General features: G+C 44.9%; 1 protein-coding gene across 1 annotated transcript in view; it reads right to left on the reverse strand.

The window, feature by feature from the left end:
* LOC137541998 (melanoregulin-like) overlaps positions 1–18,113 on the reverse strand; it is a 49,865-nt gene that overhangs the window by 18,530 nt on the left and 13,222 nt on the right. Inside the window, exon 2 of the mRNA XM_068263588.1 lies at positions 3,787–3,916. Within this exon, the coding sequence (XP_068119689.1) occupies positions 3,787–3,872 (86 nt within the window). The 5' untranslated portion in view covers positions 3,873–3,916. The remainder of the gene's footprint in view (positions 1–3,786; positions 3,917–18,113) is intronic.

Consider the following 18,113-nt stretch of genomic DNA (forward strand, 5'->3'; position numbering starts at 1 on the left):
TTCGATCCAAATCAGAAAAGGCAATGGCTGGGTTCCAGATAATATGACAGTGCCTTGCAAGATGCATGCTGGGAGATGTACATCAGCAGGGTAGGCACACAGCCCCACCCACACTCTGCTTCTCTATACAGTAGAGTCTTGTTTATCCGGCATCAGTGGGAATTGGCTGATGCCTTACAAGTGTGCTTTCTGGTTGTTGGAGAATCCATGCTTAAAATAGGCCTAGCTAGTACAGTACTATATCCCACCCTATATAAATACCATGAACTCTGTATTAAATGTTAAAATACAGTAATGAAAGTATATTAACCTTGGGGGGGGGGGGCATGAAACCCAGTTTTCAAGCAGCAGAGCCCACAAACAGCCTAAAAAGTACATACAGATTGCCTGTCCGTGTCTGCTGCTGGCTCCGGGCTCCATCCTCCGTCCGTACAAGTGCCCCACATGGTTCCATCCTCCGTCCGTACAAGTGCCCCACATGGTTCCCGGAGTAACATGAGTGCATGTGTGACATCACACATGTGCCCATGTGTATGCCAGCAACCATGTGGGGCATATGTATGGACGGAGCTAGGAGCCAGCGTCAGACACGGACAGGTAATGTACACTGGGCTATGGAGGGGGGTGTGTTACATTGGACAATAGGGAGGACAGCGTATGCGTGCGTGCGTTCCCTGGTAAACTGCAGCTCCAGGACTTGACGCCAATTGGCGTTAGGCGGTCCTGGGGCTGCCGTCGCGGTCACTCCCATCGGTGTGACGTGGTCGTTATGTAGTTAAATTGATTAGCCTTTAGAAGTTATCAGCTAGGGTGCAGAAATATTGAATGCCCTCTCTAGCCAGCTGGCTGACGTATGCGTCTGCATGAGTCCTTCAATAACTAACATAGCCGGTGGTTATGCTTTTCCAGGAGTTATCCTATAACATTTAGTCTTATGTACTCAAGGCACATACATTCTAACTGGGAAGTTGGAACCATCTCCAGTGTTGTGTTGATATTTTAGGGCCTGTCTCCAATCGTCAGTTTTCCTGTGCAACAGTTTTTCTGCATGAGTTGTCTGACAGTTTTGCATTGCTGTCACTTGTTTTTCTGCATGTGAAAATGCATTCTAGCGTGAACTAGCCCATTGATTAAAGTGTACCTGAGGCAAAGCTCGGGTGCACAAAACCGGATACTTACCTAAAGAGAGGGAAACCTCAGGATCCTATTAAGACTTCCCTCTCTATTCTGCTGTCCTCCCGGAAGATTAGCGATAGAGCATTGTTGCTAATCAGATTGTGGCCACGCAGCTCCACTTCCTTGTACATGGCCGCGCAATAGCCGACTAAGCCCGCGCATGTATGTGCAGTAAGCCAGAGCCACGGGCTCTGTGCTACTGTGCATGAGTGAGCGGGCTAGCAAGGTTACATTGTGTCCATTAATACACAAGTGAAGCTGTGCGGTCCTGATTCTGAGGGGGGCGCGCTTTGCAATGGGGGGCTGCCGACAAGAGAGGGAAGCCAAGCGGGTACTATCAATAAAGAATATATACCGTATATACTTGAATACAAGTCAACCGTGTGTATAAGTCGACTCCAAAATTCAACCCTCTTAAAGAGTAACTGTCAGGCTGCAGAAGCTAATTTAAACCTCTATTTTCCTGTGTTAAACAGTTTAGAAGCAAGCCAGAAAGGCATTAGTGAAGATAAAAATCTCTCTTACCTTTGATGTGTGCTTATCAGAAAAGCTAATTAGACCCAAGAGGACGCAAGCCGCATACTATACTGCAAAGCATTCTGGGGCCCTCCCCTCGGCCGCTAATGAGACGTTACAGCAGCTTGTAATCAGTCCAGCGCGTAGCACTGATAAATCTCCGGGCAGAGTACACTGCAGGAGTCAGCTATTGTTCCTAGCCACATGGCTCATTAATATTCACTGCACACTGTGTTATTCAGTACGAGCTTTTCTGTGATCAGGAAGCAGGCAGGACATGACGACACATTTGACAGAAAAACATGGAGCCTGCCATGAGCTGTCAGGAGCATCTATCTCTGCATATACTATATACAAATTCTGTGAAATCCAAACGTGGACAGTGAAATGCATATGTAATGTAAGTACAGCCAATATTTAGCTACTGATATATGTGTTTATTTTCTCTGAGACCTTATACCTAACAGCTCCTCTTTAAGCTGGATTTTTTTTATTGACTCAAGTATAAGTCTACCCAGCAAAGTTAATGGCTGCACTTGGGGCTCAGGAGTGGTTAATGACTGCACTGCATACAATATTGGAGCCATTAACCCTTCATGTCCCTTAATTGCAGCCAATAATTCCTCCAGGCCTCCAAGTGCTGCAATTATTCACCCCCCTTCCTGCAATTCAGTATCTTTACCCCTGCCCCTTTCCTTTTTAATTGTTGTGGCCAGGACTGTCAGACCTGTGTTTTCTTGGTATCTCCTTTCCTCAAAGTATCACTTACCACAGGGTAAATTGCTGTAAAAGGGAATGTTACAAATAGTACAAACATGTCTCAGCGTGCTCAGTGCTGACTCGTGTATAAGTCGACCCCTATACTTTTATGAAGTGAATCAGACCTAAATTACTAGACTTATACTTAAGTATATACAGTAGGTGAAAATGGCTTTAAGTGCAATAGTATGAAGTGGAGAAAAGCTTAAATGCACTAACAAAGTTACAGCCAGTGACACATTCAGTATAAAAAAAGTGTTAAGTGCATAGTCAATACAATTCATAATGTATGTGCAAAATTATTCAAAGACAATATGACCAGAATACCATCAATAAATAAGGTGCATCATGCACATTAAATACATAAATAATGGCTAACAAAAACCAAAAAGGGTCCCTAGAAGCTAGAACACCATGTACCTGAATATAGAGCATACCACCTACGTATTAAATCAATCAGAGCCTGTCAGGGTCTGAGCACCAATTCAAAGTAAGAAGTGATGGAAAAAAGATTACATTACCTATGCCCCCTCCATGCTCCACATCGCTGCAGTCAGCCCGGAGATTATTTCCTCTTTTTGTTTGATATGCTGTTTCCCATATCTCTAGATACGCACAATGGAAGGTTTATTAACATTTAAAATATAGTGCTGTGCTCTCTGGAATCCCTGTTCATCTCATGAGGGATTCTCAGGGTATTCTTTGTTTTCAAAAGCTTTTCCAGCCTCCCTACTCACTTGCACACTATTTTGTCAGTTAGACTTTGCAACTGTTGCTCAGGAAATTCTTTTGCAACTAAAGAAAATACTAAGAATCCCCCATGAGGAGAAAACCCATTCTGTCAGATTTTAACTGCTTACTTTTTGGCTGCAGTGGTCCTTTAAGGTTGTGTTTCCATCAGTAGCTGGATCACATGCGGCCAGCAGGAGCGGACAGTGTAGTGTCTACTCTGATGATCCGCTGTGGTCTGGCTGTAGAAGGGGGAGCGCATCCGCCTGGCCTGGGATTATCGTGGACTGCACGGAAGTGCAGCACTTACCGCAACGGATCTCGCGGGTCCGTTGCACACTAACAAGTGTGAACGACTTCTATATATAAAATAGGAGCCGCTCACTGTCAGTTTTGCGATGATCTGAGAACGGACAAAAACCATCCGTTCTCAGCTCAAGTGGGAACTCAGCCTTACAGAACACCATAGTTAATTAGTTACCATATAAAAATATCTACTGAGTGCCTACTCAATTTTGTCAGCTTTTGTTTGCGGTCTTCCAACAGTGCTTAGCAGAAAGCTGTCCACTGAGGTCTGCATTCCCCTGATGTGACCCTGACTCTTACCTGATTAATGGGCTCTTCTCTGGCACCTCCTCAGGGCAGCAGCAGCAGCAGCAGAGGAGGCGATAGATGGATCTGCGCTCTGCCATGCTATGGGTCAGTACTGTCAGGCTGGGAGTGCGAGGCTGGGGGTCTTGTAATGGGTGAAATAAAAAAGAAACAAATAATTCAGTGTAGCAGGGATGAAAGAACAAGGGAGTCACATGTGTGGCGGTACAACTTAGCCTCCAGCCAAGGAGCATGATGAGAAGGGGTGGCTGGAAGACACCTCCTAGCCTGCTGCAGGATGGGGATGAGTGCAGGAGAACTCTATGTAGTGTAAATGGCCTCAGCATTTGACAAACTAACACTATGTCAGCCTATGAATGTCTATACTGTTTGTAATACAGGCTATGGTCTGTTCTTGCCAGACAAGTAAAGCACACAACAGCATGGGTTTGATAACAACTGATAATTGTTTACATTGGGTCCTGTATTACCCAGGTATCTCTTCTTCCTAAATGGAGAATGCGCTGTACAAATTGCAAGTCTTGCTACTTATTTTCCACGCCTTTTATAATTGACTGGCAGCAGTATGGACACTGCAAAGTTGTCAATTTACACTTAAAGGTGATTCATGAGGTGAAAAAGGTGAGCAATCGTTACTTACCTACGGCTTCTTCCAGCCCCTAGATGTCTTCTTGGTCCCTTGCTGCAGCTCCGGTGCCCAGCTGGCCGCCCGTGAAGCTCGGTGACCCGTCGGTCGGTCTCTTCTGAGCATGTGCGGGCATGTGCACATGTCATCGGGCGCATACTGCGCCGGCACATGCACAGAAGAGTCGATCCGCCGATTGGTCACTGTGTCAGATTCTCATATTAACCACTTGAGGACCCACCCTTTACCCCCCCTTAAGGACCAGCGTTATTTTTTGAGATCTGTGCTGGGTGGGCTCTGCAGCCCCCAGCACAGATCAGGTTTCATGCAGAGCGATCAGATCGCCCCCCTTTTTCCCCCCCTATGGGGATGGTGTGCAGGGGGGGTCTGATCGCTCTGGTGGGCAGGCTTGTTGCGGGGGGGGGGGCACCTCAAAGCCCCCCTCCGTGGCGAAATTCCCCCCTCCCTCTCCTACCTGCTCATCCCCGGTGATCGGGGCTGCACAGGACGCTATCCGTCCTGTGCAGCCAGTGACAGGACGTCCCCTGTCACATGGCGGCGATCCCCGGCAGCAGCGCCGTACAATGTAAACAAAGCGGATTATTTCCGCTTGTGTTTACATTTAGCCTGCGAGCCGCCATCGGCGGCCCGCAGGCTATTCGCGGAGCCCCCCGCCGTGAATTGACAGGAAGCAGCCGCTCGCGCGAGCGGCTGCTTCCTGATTAATCAGCCTGCAGCTGGCGACGCAGTACTGCGTCGTTGGTCCTGCAGCTGCCACTTTGCCGACACACGGTATAAGCGTGCGGTTGGCAAGTGGTTAATGCAGAGAAATTATCTCCCCCTTGCCCAGATCGTTTACAAATGTTTAAATGGTTTGCTAATTATTTCAGTGAATTTCAAGATTTGTGAGTATGATCAGAATCATAATTAGATTGTTGTAATTGTCAGTATTATTTTTGGAAGGGAGCTGTCTATTCCTACAAGATTAAAAATGAGATAGTATTGAAGAAATGTTCACCTGTTATGCAGTATTTGTTGGTTAGTAAGTATTACCCATTAAGGTCAAGATATACCCTGCTGAAACTAAAGCCTGCTTTATTTGCTAAATGTTAATCACATAGTGTTCACACATATCTAATGTAAACTGTAAACTGATCAATAATATATACTTTATTTCAGATTGTTTTAAAACAGTTGTTTATTATTAGGCCAGAAGCCTTGTGTCGGCCATTACCACTTATAACCACAGGGGGCATCTAGAGATCCCCATCTAAATATAAAAATGAAGTCATGTACATGTATTTTTAGAAATGTTATAAGAACATCAATTAAGTCGTAATGTACTAATTTAAAAATAGTTTGGAAATCCCCACATATTATTTTGGGAGAGAAAATCTCTATAAAAGAGAGTTTTCAGGCTGTATATTTTATCATTGCTTGATATCCTTGCTGACTGAAACATCTTAGGCCGAAGCCTGCCTTCTCATAGACGTGATTCTGAAAGAACACAGGAGAGGTAATATGCATTATTCTTGGTGAATTCATTGACAATAGTCTATATAAACATTAACGACTTATCATTTTCACACTTCAGCCGTTTTTAGTTTTTTAGATCACTTTTTTATGCTATACTTCATATGCAATCAGTAAGCATTACTATTTAAATGCAAATGCAAGCTTAGAGACAATTACCGAGCTTTGATTGATTAAGATATATCTATTTTAAGTTCTTTATATAAGAATAGAACTTCATATATCAATTTTAAGGATAAAAGCTATATTGTGTGTACCATACACTGTACACTCTCGAGACAACAATTATCGATGAAGGATAAAAGCTACAGCAGATTATTTGCTATATTGAAATGTATTTGTTTAACTAAAGGAACTTTGAAAATGTATTTTTGTATGAAAATGTATTTTTGGATGATGGACAATAACTGGAGAGATGTATATTCCTGTATACATATGCTTTATCTATTTTTCATAACAACATAAATCTATAAAATTCATCAGCTGAGTGTTGCGTATTTTTTCCAGAGGTAAACCTGTTAACCTATAAATTTTCTGTTTATAGTGAGCAACGCACCCACTACTGTCTAATCTTGATTATGACGGCTTTCTAGGCTTGCCTTTTAAGCAGTTAATAATCATTTATAGCAGATATCGATCAGATATTTGACAACCGAACTTCTCGGGCACCCAGGCTCAAACTAACAATATAAATCAGAAATATTGTCACCGGTGTGCTCCACAGGACAGGAAGAAAGTGCGCTTAATTTATTTTACTGCTTACAATGATGGACATTGTAAGCAAACTTTTGGGGGCCACATAAAATGGCAAGAAAGGCTGCATCGGACGGTGGGCCTTGTGTTCAACACCTGTAGAATATGAAGTGGATGTCAGGCCAGTTTGATAATATAGTATAGGGTACAGACAGAATCTATCTAGATCAGGCATGGGCAAACTTGGCCCTCCAGTTGTTAAGGAACTACAAGTCCCACAATGCATTGCAGGAGTCTGACAGCCATAGTCATGACTCATAAAGGCAAATGCATTGTGGGACTTGTAGTTCCGTAACAGCTGGAGGGCCGAGTTTGCCCATGCCTGATCTAGATAGTACTCATCGACAACAAGTTAAATAATCATACTCAATGCCAAGCCGTTGCAGCTAAAGCAAACAAAATTTTGGGATACATTAAAAAGTAAATAAAAACTTGAGATGCTAGCATAATATTGCCCCTGTTTAACTCTCTAGTAAGGACACATCTGGAATATGGAATTCAGTTCTGGGCACCACATTACAGGAAAGATATTGCAGTTTTAGAGCAGGTGCAGAGACGAGCAACAAAATTGATACGTGGGATGGAAGGTCTCACTTACCAAGAAAGGTTAGAGAAACTGGGTTTATTTAGTCTAGAGAAAAGACACCTTAGAGGGGATCTAATTAACATGTATAAATACATCAGAGGGAAATATAAAAGTTTGGCGGAGGAGCTTTTTGTCCCTAGGCCTTCTCAAAGGACTAGAGGACATGATCTGCGCATGGAGGAAAAACGTTTTAGCCATTTATTTAGGAAAGGGTTCTTTACAGTAAGTGTGATTAAGATGTGGAATGCATTGCCACAGGAAGTAGTTATGGCAAATTGTATACCTGCATTTAAAGGGGGCTTAGATGCTTTCCTTGCGTTGAAAGAAATCCATGGCTACAATTACTAGGTAATGTACAATTACAATGATGTTGATCCAGGGATTTTATCTGATTGCCATCTGGAGTCGGAAAGGAAATGTTTCCCTTTTAGGGCTAATTGGACCATGCCTTGTAAGGGGTTTTCACCTTCCTCTGGATCAACAGGGATATGTGAGGGAGCAGGCTGGTGTTGTACTTTGTTCTCTGGTTGAACTCGATGGATGTATCTTTTTTCAACCCAAATAACTACAGTATGTAACTATGTAAGAATGATCCTGATGTGAGTTGTGGGATGGGGGGGGGAAGAGGGAGAGAGGGCCATGCGAACAAAGTAGCTGTGTGACTTCAGTTGTGTTGCTACAACTAAATAACGGAAAATTGTTACTTACCTATCCGTAATTTTCCTTTCCCGATGCTTCATGTCATCCCACAAATGGGTTTAGGCTCCGCCCACTCTACCCCATAGGACGTAGTATACATAAATTTTACTGCATTGCTCCGCCCCCCCCCCAGTCTCGTCAGCCTCGGATCACCGAACCAACAAGAGGGGAGGGTTTTGTGTCATGACATGAAGCATCGGGAAAGGAAAATTACGGATAGGTAAGTAACAATTTTCCGTTTTCCCTATGCTTCATGTCATCCCACAAATGGGATTTAGCTAGAAAGAAATGAAGGGAGGGCAAAACTATGCTGCTAAACACACCAATTTTAATCAATGCTTACACACTATTACAATTTAGAATCGACTTTCCAAACAGAACAGAAGATTGAGCAGTTAGATCTAATCTGTAATGTCTCATAAAGGTATGAATGCTGGACCAATTTGCCGCTTGGCAGATCTTCTCAGCTGGTACTTTGTTTAGGGCAGCCCATGAGGTTGATACACTGCATGTGGAATGAGCCACTACTTGTTGTGGTGGATCCTGGCCTTGAACTCTATACGCAGCCTGTATTAATTTGACAATCCATGTCGCGATTGTCCTAGTTGTTGCCGGTAGGCCTTTCCTGTAGCCTGATGGGATAACCCATAATCTATCGGTTTTCCTCATGTCTTTAGTACAATGTAGATATGCCTTTAGTGATAGGGATACATCCAGCGGATGAGTCTGTTGTGTATCCTCTGTACGGAAAATGGGTAATGTCCAGTCCTGGTTTAGGTGATAAGTTGTCACTACCTTCGGGATGAATTCCTGTACTGGTCGTAACACCACTCTGTCAGGAAAAAATCTTAGGTAAGGTTCCTTTGAACCTAAAGCCTGTATTTCCGACACTCTGCGGGCAGATGATATGGCCACTAGAAACACAGTTCTTAGCGTTAAATTCCATAGGGTCACGTCATCCAGAGGATAAAATGGCGGTCTTACTAAAGCTTCAAGGACTAAAGGTAAATCCTACTTAGGAAATATGTTTTTCTTTGGTGGTCTCAGTCTCAACACGGCTTTTGTAAATTGTTTGATCAATAGGTGCCCTGCCCATGATGTTCCAGTTAGAATTGATAATGCTGAAATCTGGACTTTGATTGTATGGAATCCTATGCCTTTTTCTATTCTTTGTTGAAGGAAACTTAGTATATGATGCACCTCTGGACTTAAGGGATTAATCTGTTGAGCTTGTGCAAATTGAGTGAAGGTCTTCCATACTCTTTGGTAGGCTACATTAGTGGTAGGCTTTCTGGCTTTCAACATTGTGTTTACCACCGATTGTGGGCAACCTAGGGTTCTGAGCCTTTCCCCTTCAAGAGCCAGGCCATCAAGTTCAACTTCCGTACATTCTGATGGAATATTACCCCCTGACTCAGCAGATCTGGTCTGTAAGGAAGTGGTAGGGGAGCACATAGTTTCATAACCCACAGAAGGGGAAACCATGGACGGTTTGGCCAAAACGGAATTATCGCAATCAGAATCACCGACTCCATCGCTAATCTGTGTAAAAGTTGATGAATCATTGTAATTGGTGGAAATACATATCCCTTGTTGAAGTCCCACCTTGCTGTTATTGCATCCACCGCTATTGCTTGTGGGCAATGGTACCTGGCTATAAATTTCCTGCATTTGGCGTTGCTCCGTGCCACCATCAGATCGATCTGAGGAGAGCCCAACTTCTCGCAGACCCAGAGATATACTTCCTGACATAACGTCCATTCGCAGTTGTTGATGAGGTGTCTGCTCAAGTAGTCCGCCCTCACATTCTCTCTCCCTGGGATATAAACTGAGTTGATGTCCCAAAGGTGCTGTTCCGCAAACATGAATATGTTTTCCGTCTCCTGTAGTAAGGTTACGCTCCTTGTTCCTCCTTGTCTTCTCAAGTAAGATACTGCGGTTTTGTTGTCCATCTTCAATACAACAAACTTCCCCTGAATCAGGTGTTGAAAGGCTAGAAGGGCTTGTAATGCTCCTCTCAGTTCTAGTATGTTTGCAGGTGTTCAGCTCTGGATTGTCGGCCATCGACCCTAAACCGTATAATTCAGACAGTGAGCACCTCAACCCTTCATGCTCGCATCCGATGTTATTGAAATGTGTGGAATCTTCTGAATCAGATGACTTTTCTCTAGATTCGATGGTGACGTCCACCATACTAAGCTGTTCTTCATTATTGAAGTAATAAAGATCAACTGCGCCATGTTCTTTTTGTCCCATTGTTTGAGAAAACCCCATTGAAAAGGACGGATGTGCCAGTGCGGCCATCTGACCATAGGTATGGTCGAGGTTAGGTGTCCTATATAACTGAGGCATTCTCTTGCGGTCAACCTGTTTGCCGATATTATCTGTTGCGTTCTCAGTATGATTGAGTGCATCTTTTCCCCTGGCAATGATAATGTATTCTGTCGAGTCCTGAAAAGGGCTCCCAGGAAGATCATCTCTTGAGTCGGCTGCAGGTTGCTCTTTTTGTAATTTATTATCCAGCCAAAGCTGTGGAGCGTTTGGATCAGTATTTCTCTGTGTTGAATTAGTACACTTCGATCCTGAGCCAGCAAAAGGAGATCGTCTAGATATTGGAAAAATCTCAGGTTCTTTAATCTTAGGATTGCTACTACCGCTAGGAGTATCTTCGAGAAAGTTCGAGGGGCGGTGCAAATACCGAATGGCAGGCAGAGGAACTGATAATGGTGATTGTCCACAGCGAATCGGAGATACTTTTGAAAGTGGGAGTGGATAGGGACGTGCAAATACGCGACCTCTAGGTCCAGAGATAACATCCAATCTGACACCCTTACAGACATAGTAATTGACTGTAGCGTCTCCATTTTGAACTTTGGCAGCAGAATCTTTTTGTTCAACATTCTGAGGTCCAATACTGGACGCCAGTCTTCTGTTTTCTTGAGGACGAAAAACAGAGGGGAGTAAAAACCTTTCCCTCTCTGAGTTTCTGGCACTGGTATTATAGCCTTCTTCTGAATTAGTGTGTCTACATATTCGACAAGCACCTGTCTCTTCTGGTGTTTGGCAGGAATATTTGTTGGGACAAAATGATCTCTTGGAGGTCTCTCGACGAATTTCCACTGATGTCCCTTGGTTACCGTGTTTACAACCCACGGGTTGGTTATGTTTTCCATCCACACCTGTCTGAATTCCTTCAACCTGCCTCCTACTGGACAAGTGAGGATAGACATCCTGTCAAAAGGACTTCTGCTGAGTCTGACCAGTATTAGCGGTTCTCTGTTTAGTCATTCTCTGCAATGTGCTCTGGGTGCTTTGCCAATTTCTTCTGTACTCACGACCTGGGCGGTAATTTCTTGCATTCCTAAATCTTGCTTGCTGCATCCTTGGTTGTTGAAAAGGTGGTTTTTTACTTCTTCTGTCCTGTGGAATTAATCCAGACCTACCACCCGTAACTCTTTGAATGGCTGTATCCATCTCTTTACCGAAAAGGGATTTGCCGTCGTATGGTATCTTACACCAGTCCTGGCGAGATGACGGGTCTGCCGACCAGGATTTTAACCAGAGCGCCCTTTTTGCAACTACAGATTGGACCATAGATCATGAAGAGCAACGGAAATATCCACAGCTGCCTCTCCTATGAAATCAGCCGTCAACTTGAGGTTGTCTAACGAAGCAATAATGACGTTCTTGTCAGTATCGTTTATCAGCGCATCTTCAATATTTGCCGTCCAATTCCTCAGTGCCTTGGCCACTGACGTAAGAGCGATAGCTGGGCGATTAGCGCCACCTGATGATATGTAAATTTTCTTGAGTTCAGAATCCATTTTTTTCTCCAATGGATCTCTAAAAGTTGCCGCATTCTCCCTAGGAAGTGTAGTTGGTCTTGCTAAACGTATTACGGATGCATCCACTGTTGGTGGGTTATCCAATTCCTTTGTCTTCTCTTCTTCCATTGGATAAAGCTTGTAAAGACGGTTGTATAACAGAGGTTTCTTTTCTAATTTTTCCACTCCTCTTTAATGACTCCGGCAATCTCGTCCATCAAAGGGAATGGTGTGAACCGTTTTTTAACCACTTGAGGACCCACCCTTTACCCCCCCTTAACGACCAGCGCTGTTGTAGCTGATCTGTGCTGGGTGGGCTCTGCAGCCCCCAGCACAGATCAGCGTGCAGGCAGAGCGACCAGATCGCCCCCCTTTTTTCCCCACTAGGGGGATGATGTGCTGGGGGGGTCTGATCGCTCCTGCCTGCGGGTGTTGCGGGGGGGGGCACCTCAAAGCCCCCCTCCGCGGCGAAATCCTCCCATTCCCTCTCCTACCTGGCCCCCCTGGAGATCCGGGCTGCACAGGACGCTATCCGTCCTGTGCAGCCAGTGACGGGACGTCCCCTGTCACATGGCGGCGATCCCCGGCCGCTGATTGGCCGGGGATCGCCGATCTGCCTTACGGCGCTGCTGCGCAGCAGCGCCGTACAAATGTAAACAAAGCGGATTATTTCCGCTTGTGTTTACATTTAGCCTGCGAGCCGCCATCGGCGGCCCGCAGGCTATTCACGGAGCCCCCCGCCGTGAATTAAGCAGCCACTCGCAAGAGCGGCTGCTTCCTGATTAATCAGCCTGCAGCTGGCGACGCAATACTGCGTCGCTGGTCCTGCAGCTGCCACTTTGCCGACGCGCGGTATGAGTGCGCGGTCGGCAAGTGGTTAAGGTGAGAATAATATTCTCAGTCTTATCTAAATCTTCGGTATTGCCTTCCCATTGTATAGCTTCTCTCACTGCACATACATACGGTTCGACTAATGCAAAATCAAATCCCACAGCAGTAAGATTATCCTCAGAAGTCCCCTGTCACATGGCGGCGATCCCCGGCCGCTGATTGGCCGGGGATCGCCGATCTGCCTTACGGCGCTGCTGCGCAGCAGCGCCGTACAAATGTAAACAAAGCGGATTATTTCCGCTTGTGTTTACATTTAGCCTGCGAGCCGCCATCGGCGGCCCGCAGGCTATTCACGGAGCCCCCCGCCGTGAATTGACAGGAAGCAGCCGCTCGCACGAGCGGCTGCTTCCTGATTAATCAGCCTGCAGCTGGCGACGCAATACTGCGTCGCTGGTCCTGCAGCTGCCACTTTGCCGACGCGCGGTATGAGTGCGCGGTCGGCAAGTGGTTAAGGTGAGAATAATATTCTCAGTCTTATCTAAATCTTCGGTATTGCCTTCCCATTGTATAGCTTCTCTCACTGCACATACATACGGTTCGACTAATGCAAAATCAAATCCCACAGCAGTAAGATTATCCTCAGAAGTTTTCGGTTGAGAACCCACTTCGGCCGAAGTTGATGGTTGAGAGGGTAAAGATGAAATGTACTCATTCATAGAATCTTGCACCGCCTGTTTTATTAATTCGGATACGTCCACCGGTGTCTGATTCGTCTCGCCCGACATTTCTGAGAAACACCTTTTGCATACTGATTTTCCGGGCATGACTTCATTTTCACATGCCCAACATCTCCTTGAACGCCTCTCTCTGGATCTTGATCTAGATTCTCTTCTTCTGCGGGATCTACTTCTGTCCCGGCGATAATAGTGGGATGACGGGCTGCGTCTTCTTGATCGAGATCTTGATCTGCTGCATGTCTTCTTTTTCTTCTTGTGTTTCCTAGGACTGACACCAAAACAGTTTAAATACACGCCGGCCCGCCCCTCCGCCCTCCCCTCAGGATGGCCGAGCGAATCGGCATGCAAGCGTAATACGCGTCTTCAGCATGCGTCACTTCTGGAGGAAGTGACGCGCACCGGAGCCGAGAGCTGGAACGCAGGGGGAACCACTTGGAGTGCACGCCGGCGAGAAAGAGAAGGACTCCACAGCGCATACGCTCTGCATTTAGCCGAGCAGAAGGTAAGAATATCCGGATGGGAAGCCAAAACCGAGCCATTTAGGCTACTTTAAGCATATCCCCCCACCGCTGTAAACCAGCAAACCAGCGGTATACCTCTAACTAGTTTATAGTTATAATGAGGTCAGGCTAGCCGAGGCCACTAGCCGAGCTGCAAGAGACAGCAGGTAGGGTAGAAAAGATAAAAAATGTAGCTCTCTGAAATAGCTCTTTGTATCATCCACGTCCATGAGGTGAGCCGAGGACAAAAGACTGGCGGGGGGGGGGGGGGGGGGGGGGGGGAGGGGGGGGGGGCGGAGCAATGCAGTACAGTTTATGTATACTACGTCCTATGGGGTAGAGTGGGCGGGGTCTAAACTCATTTGTGGGATGACATGAAGCATAGGGAAAACTACAGGGCAGCCACGGCCATATCCAATAACAAATTATGCTCACAAAACAAGATACCACTGTGTAGTGACGGGTGCAGAGAGGTGTGAGTGGCTGTTGTATTGCAGTTGCAGCATCGGCATGTAGAGGGCAGACTTGGTTGTATCAGTTTATAGAAAGATATTCTGAGGCGACTATATCAAGTGTAACTGCAGTTACTGAAACTGCAGTAGCTAGATGGCAGCCTGTGTGAGAATTACTGAGAGGTTAGTGAATTGCTGGCTGTGAGATTGCAGTTGCAGCATTGCAACTAGTCGGCATAGCATATCTAATTTATTTATTGTATTTATAAAGCGCCAACATATTACACAACGCTGATATCTAATGAACCATAGCAGATCTTAAAGGACAATCAAGGCAACAATCGCCATTCTGCAGAGACTGCCAGCGGGAGATGGGAGAAGACCAGATCCGAAGAAGCCCCAGGTAAGTAAAAAAACTTTTATTTTGTTGCCTCTCTTGTCCTTTTAAGGAATGCCGAGGTGAAAATAAACTGATGAGATAAACAACTGTATCTATCCTCCTTCTCCTAACAATGACCTTTGTAGAGATCCCACAATTTTATTTTTGAGATTTTAATCTACTTGCATACCTGATGTTTAACTCTTTCAGGCAGATGAAGGGAAAAGAAAAGGAACACAACATGGTTAATTGTACATGCATGTCTATCTTAGTATTCCTTTAACCATTTCCCCACTGCAGCATAGTGTATCTACATCCCTGTCACTTAACAACGGGGGGTAGATACATGTATCTGTATTTATGAGTGCCACGTAGGTCCGCAACACCCAGCACCAAAGTACTGATCGATGAATGGGAAAGTGTTCCCAAAACCAAAGTGCCCATAGTACATGGTCACCGTCATCACCGAAATGCCCGTGGTCATTCACAGAATGAAAGTAGAAACGCGCGTAACACATTACTTCCTGTGTACTGTTCATTATACAGGGTAGTGTGGGGACATCTAGTGGGCAAAAAGTAAAAAAAGGCGTGTTAAACATTAAAATAAATTAAACGTCAGCCTCTTCCTGATTTTTTTTTTCCCTTTTAAATAGGGACAGGACAAATCCACAAGTTCTTCGAATCCGAATATGAATCCAAATCTAAAAAGGTTCTCGAATATCACAAACCTTTCAAATTATGAATCAAGCGAATCCTGCACATAAGAATTGTGCAATGCGTGGTATAGTTGCCCACAGTATAGGCACCCAGGCATAGGTGGCCACAGTATAGGTAGCTAAGTAAAGGTGTCTTCAGTATAGCTAGCTAAGTAATGATGCCTTCAGTATCGCTAGCAAGATATGGGTGCCTTCAGTATAGCTAGCAAGACATGCGTGCCTTCAGTATAGCTAGCTAGGTACATGGGGCCTTCAGTATAGATAGCTAGGTATAGGTGCCTTCAGTATAGGTAGCAGGGTATAGGGTCTTTCAGTATAGGTAGCAAGGTATATATGCCTTCCGTATAGGTAGCAGGGTATAGGGTCTTTCAGTATAGGTAGCAGGGTATAGGGGCCTTTAGTATAGGTAGCAGGGTATAGGGGCCTTCAGTATAGGTAGCACGGTATATGTATATGTGCTATCGGTATAGGTAGAAGGGTATAAGGGCCTTCAGCATAGGTAGCAAGGTATATGTACCTTCAGTATAGGTAGCAAGGTATATGTGCCTTCGGTATAGGTAGCAAGATATAGGGGTCTGCAGTATATGTAGCAAGGTATCTGTGCCTTCAGTATAGGTAGCAGGGTCTCTGAAAGCCTATACACTATGATCCCCCAAAAAATAAGGGTTGAGGTGATCAAGTACTTTCTCCTGAAACAAAACAAAGATGAGCAGTGGGTTGAGTATATTGCCAATTGTTTGACATTTATCTTCACCCATAATGCCTTCCTTTTCAATGATCAGTGGTACAGTAAGGCCTCTGGAGTGGCGATGGGGATGTCTGTGGAACCCACTTTTGCAAATCTGTTTTTGGCTCACTGGGAGGAGCTTTATGTCTACAGTGAGGCAAACCCCTATCGCCACTCCATTGTGTCTTGGCATCGTTACATGGACGATGTCCTTTTGGTATGAGAGTGTACTCAATCCTAGTTTCTGGAGTTTGTTAGCTGGCTATGTGTTAATGACTTGGGCATGCGATTTACAGGTGTATGGGGAGGATCGAGTTTGGAGTTCCTTGATCTGGTCATCTTTGAGGATAGGGGACGGCTACTTTCGAAGGGCTTTAGGAAGGCCACAGCTTCCAACTCGATCTTCTCCTACACTAGTTACCATCCTAAGCATGTCCTGGATGGCATTCCATATGGCCAGTTTTTGCGACTCAAGAGAAACAACAGCAAACAAGAGGATTTCGTAAGCCAAAGCAGAGACCTGGGTTTTAGACTACTGGCCACTTCCTACTGACTACTTCCTCTGCTCATTGAGGCCTTCAATAGAGCGGATGGTTGTAAGAGGGAGGATATCCTTAGACGAAAAGGTAGGAAGGAAAGGGAAGGAGGGCTGGAGACAGGCAATAAAAAGACAGTGACCCCGTTTGTGTTTGAATACTCCCCAATGGCTCTAAGGATCCGTAAAGTAATTTAAAAAAAACTCGGGGGACCTACGGGGGTGCTCGGAATGGAGCACACGTCTAAGTGAGAAACCGCTTGTAACTTTCCGTCAGGTTCGCACAATCGGAGATGTTTTGACACACAGTGAGATTCAAGAAACTAAGGAACCTGATTGGCTCATGAGAGCAAAACCGAAGGGAAATTTTCATTTCAAAAACTGCACCCACTGCCATCAATTCCTCCCAGGTAAATCGGTTAATTTAGGAGGTTTTACGGTCCAAATTTTGGACTTCATACACTGCAAAATGCCGTTTGTGCTCTATGTTGTCATTTGTCCATGTCAGCGGTATTATATTGAGAAAACGACTCGCCCAGTAAATACACGCTACCAGGTCGGGAAGATTAATTGCACATGTTAGGGAGGCTTATGTAGGGGATCCCAGGGGATCCTGATTGCTTGAAATTCTGTGGTTTAAAAGTGGTTGATAAACTTTTTGTGTTGGAGGCTTCTCCTACGCATCTGATATCGTTCCCGTATAAAGAGTTATCGTAAGAGAACAGAGGCGCCAGCAGGATAAAAAATAATAAAAATTGTAAAATTTGCTGGGAGGCAGTGGTGGACTTGCCTCCGGAAAGCAGACTCAAAATACTGTCTGAATTAAACAAATACATTTATTAATGGTACCCCAAAAATAAATGTATTTGTTTAATTCAGACAGTATTTTGAGTCTGCTTTCCGGAGGCAAGTCCACCACTGCCTCCCAGCAAATTTTAAAATTTTTATTACCTTTTATCCTGCTGGTGCCTCTGTTCTCTTACGATAATACTGTGTCCACCCCTGGTGGAGGGGTGACCTACCCCTACTTTCCTGATCTACAGAGAGCGACATCTTAATCCTGAGTGAGGACAGGTCTAATCTCCTCACCTGCATCTACAGTGGTTGCCTAAGAGGTAACCCATGTTTGTGAGTATATTAATCTCACACTTACATTTATCCACGGTTTTCAATACATTCTACACTATATTGGGCTCTCAGTGTTTCTTATTTATCTGTATAAAGAGTTGATTTTAATGGGTGGTGGGGACTTTCCACATTATTTGGCTAGGTGGGAGGAGGACGCTGGCATTTCTTTGAGTAATAGTCAAAAAAAGGAAAATCTGTATTTTGGCGCATGCTACTTCCATTAGTTCTAGAATAAAAGAAACTAACTTAAATTATTAACTAGATGGTATAGGACGCCAGATAGGTTGGCTTTAATG

This window comes from Hyperolius riggenbachi, chromosome 12, assembly GCF_040937935.1.
Source record: "Hyperolius riggenbachi isolate aHypRig1 chromosome 12, aHypRig1.pri, whole genome shotgun sequence".
NCBI lineage: Eukaryota > Metazoa > Chordata > Amphibia > Anura > Hyperoliidae > Hyperolius > Hyperolius riggenbachi.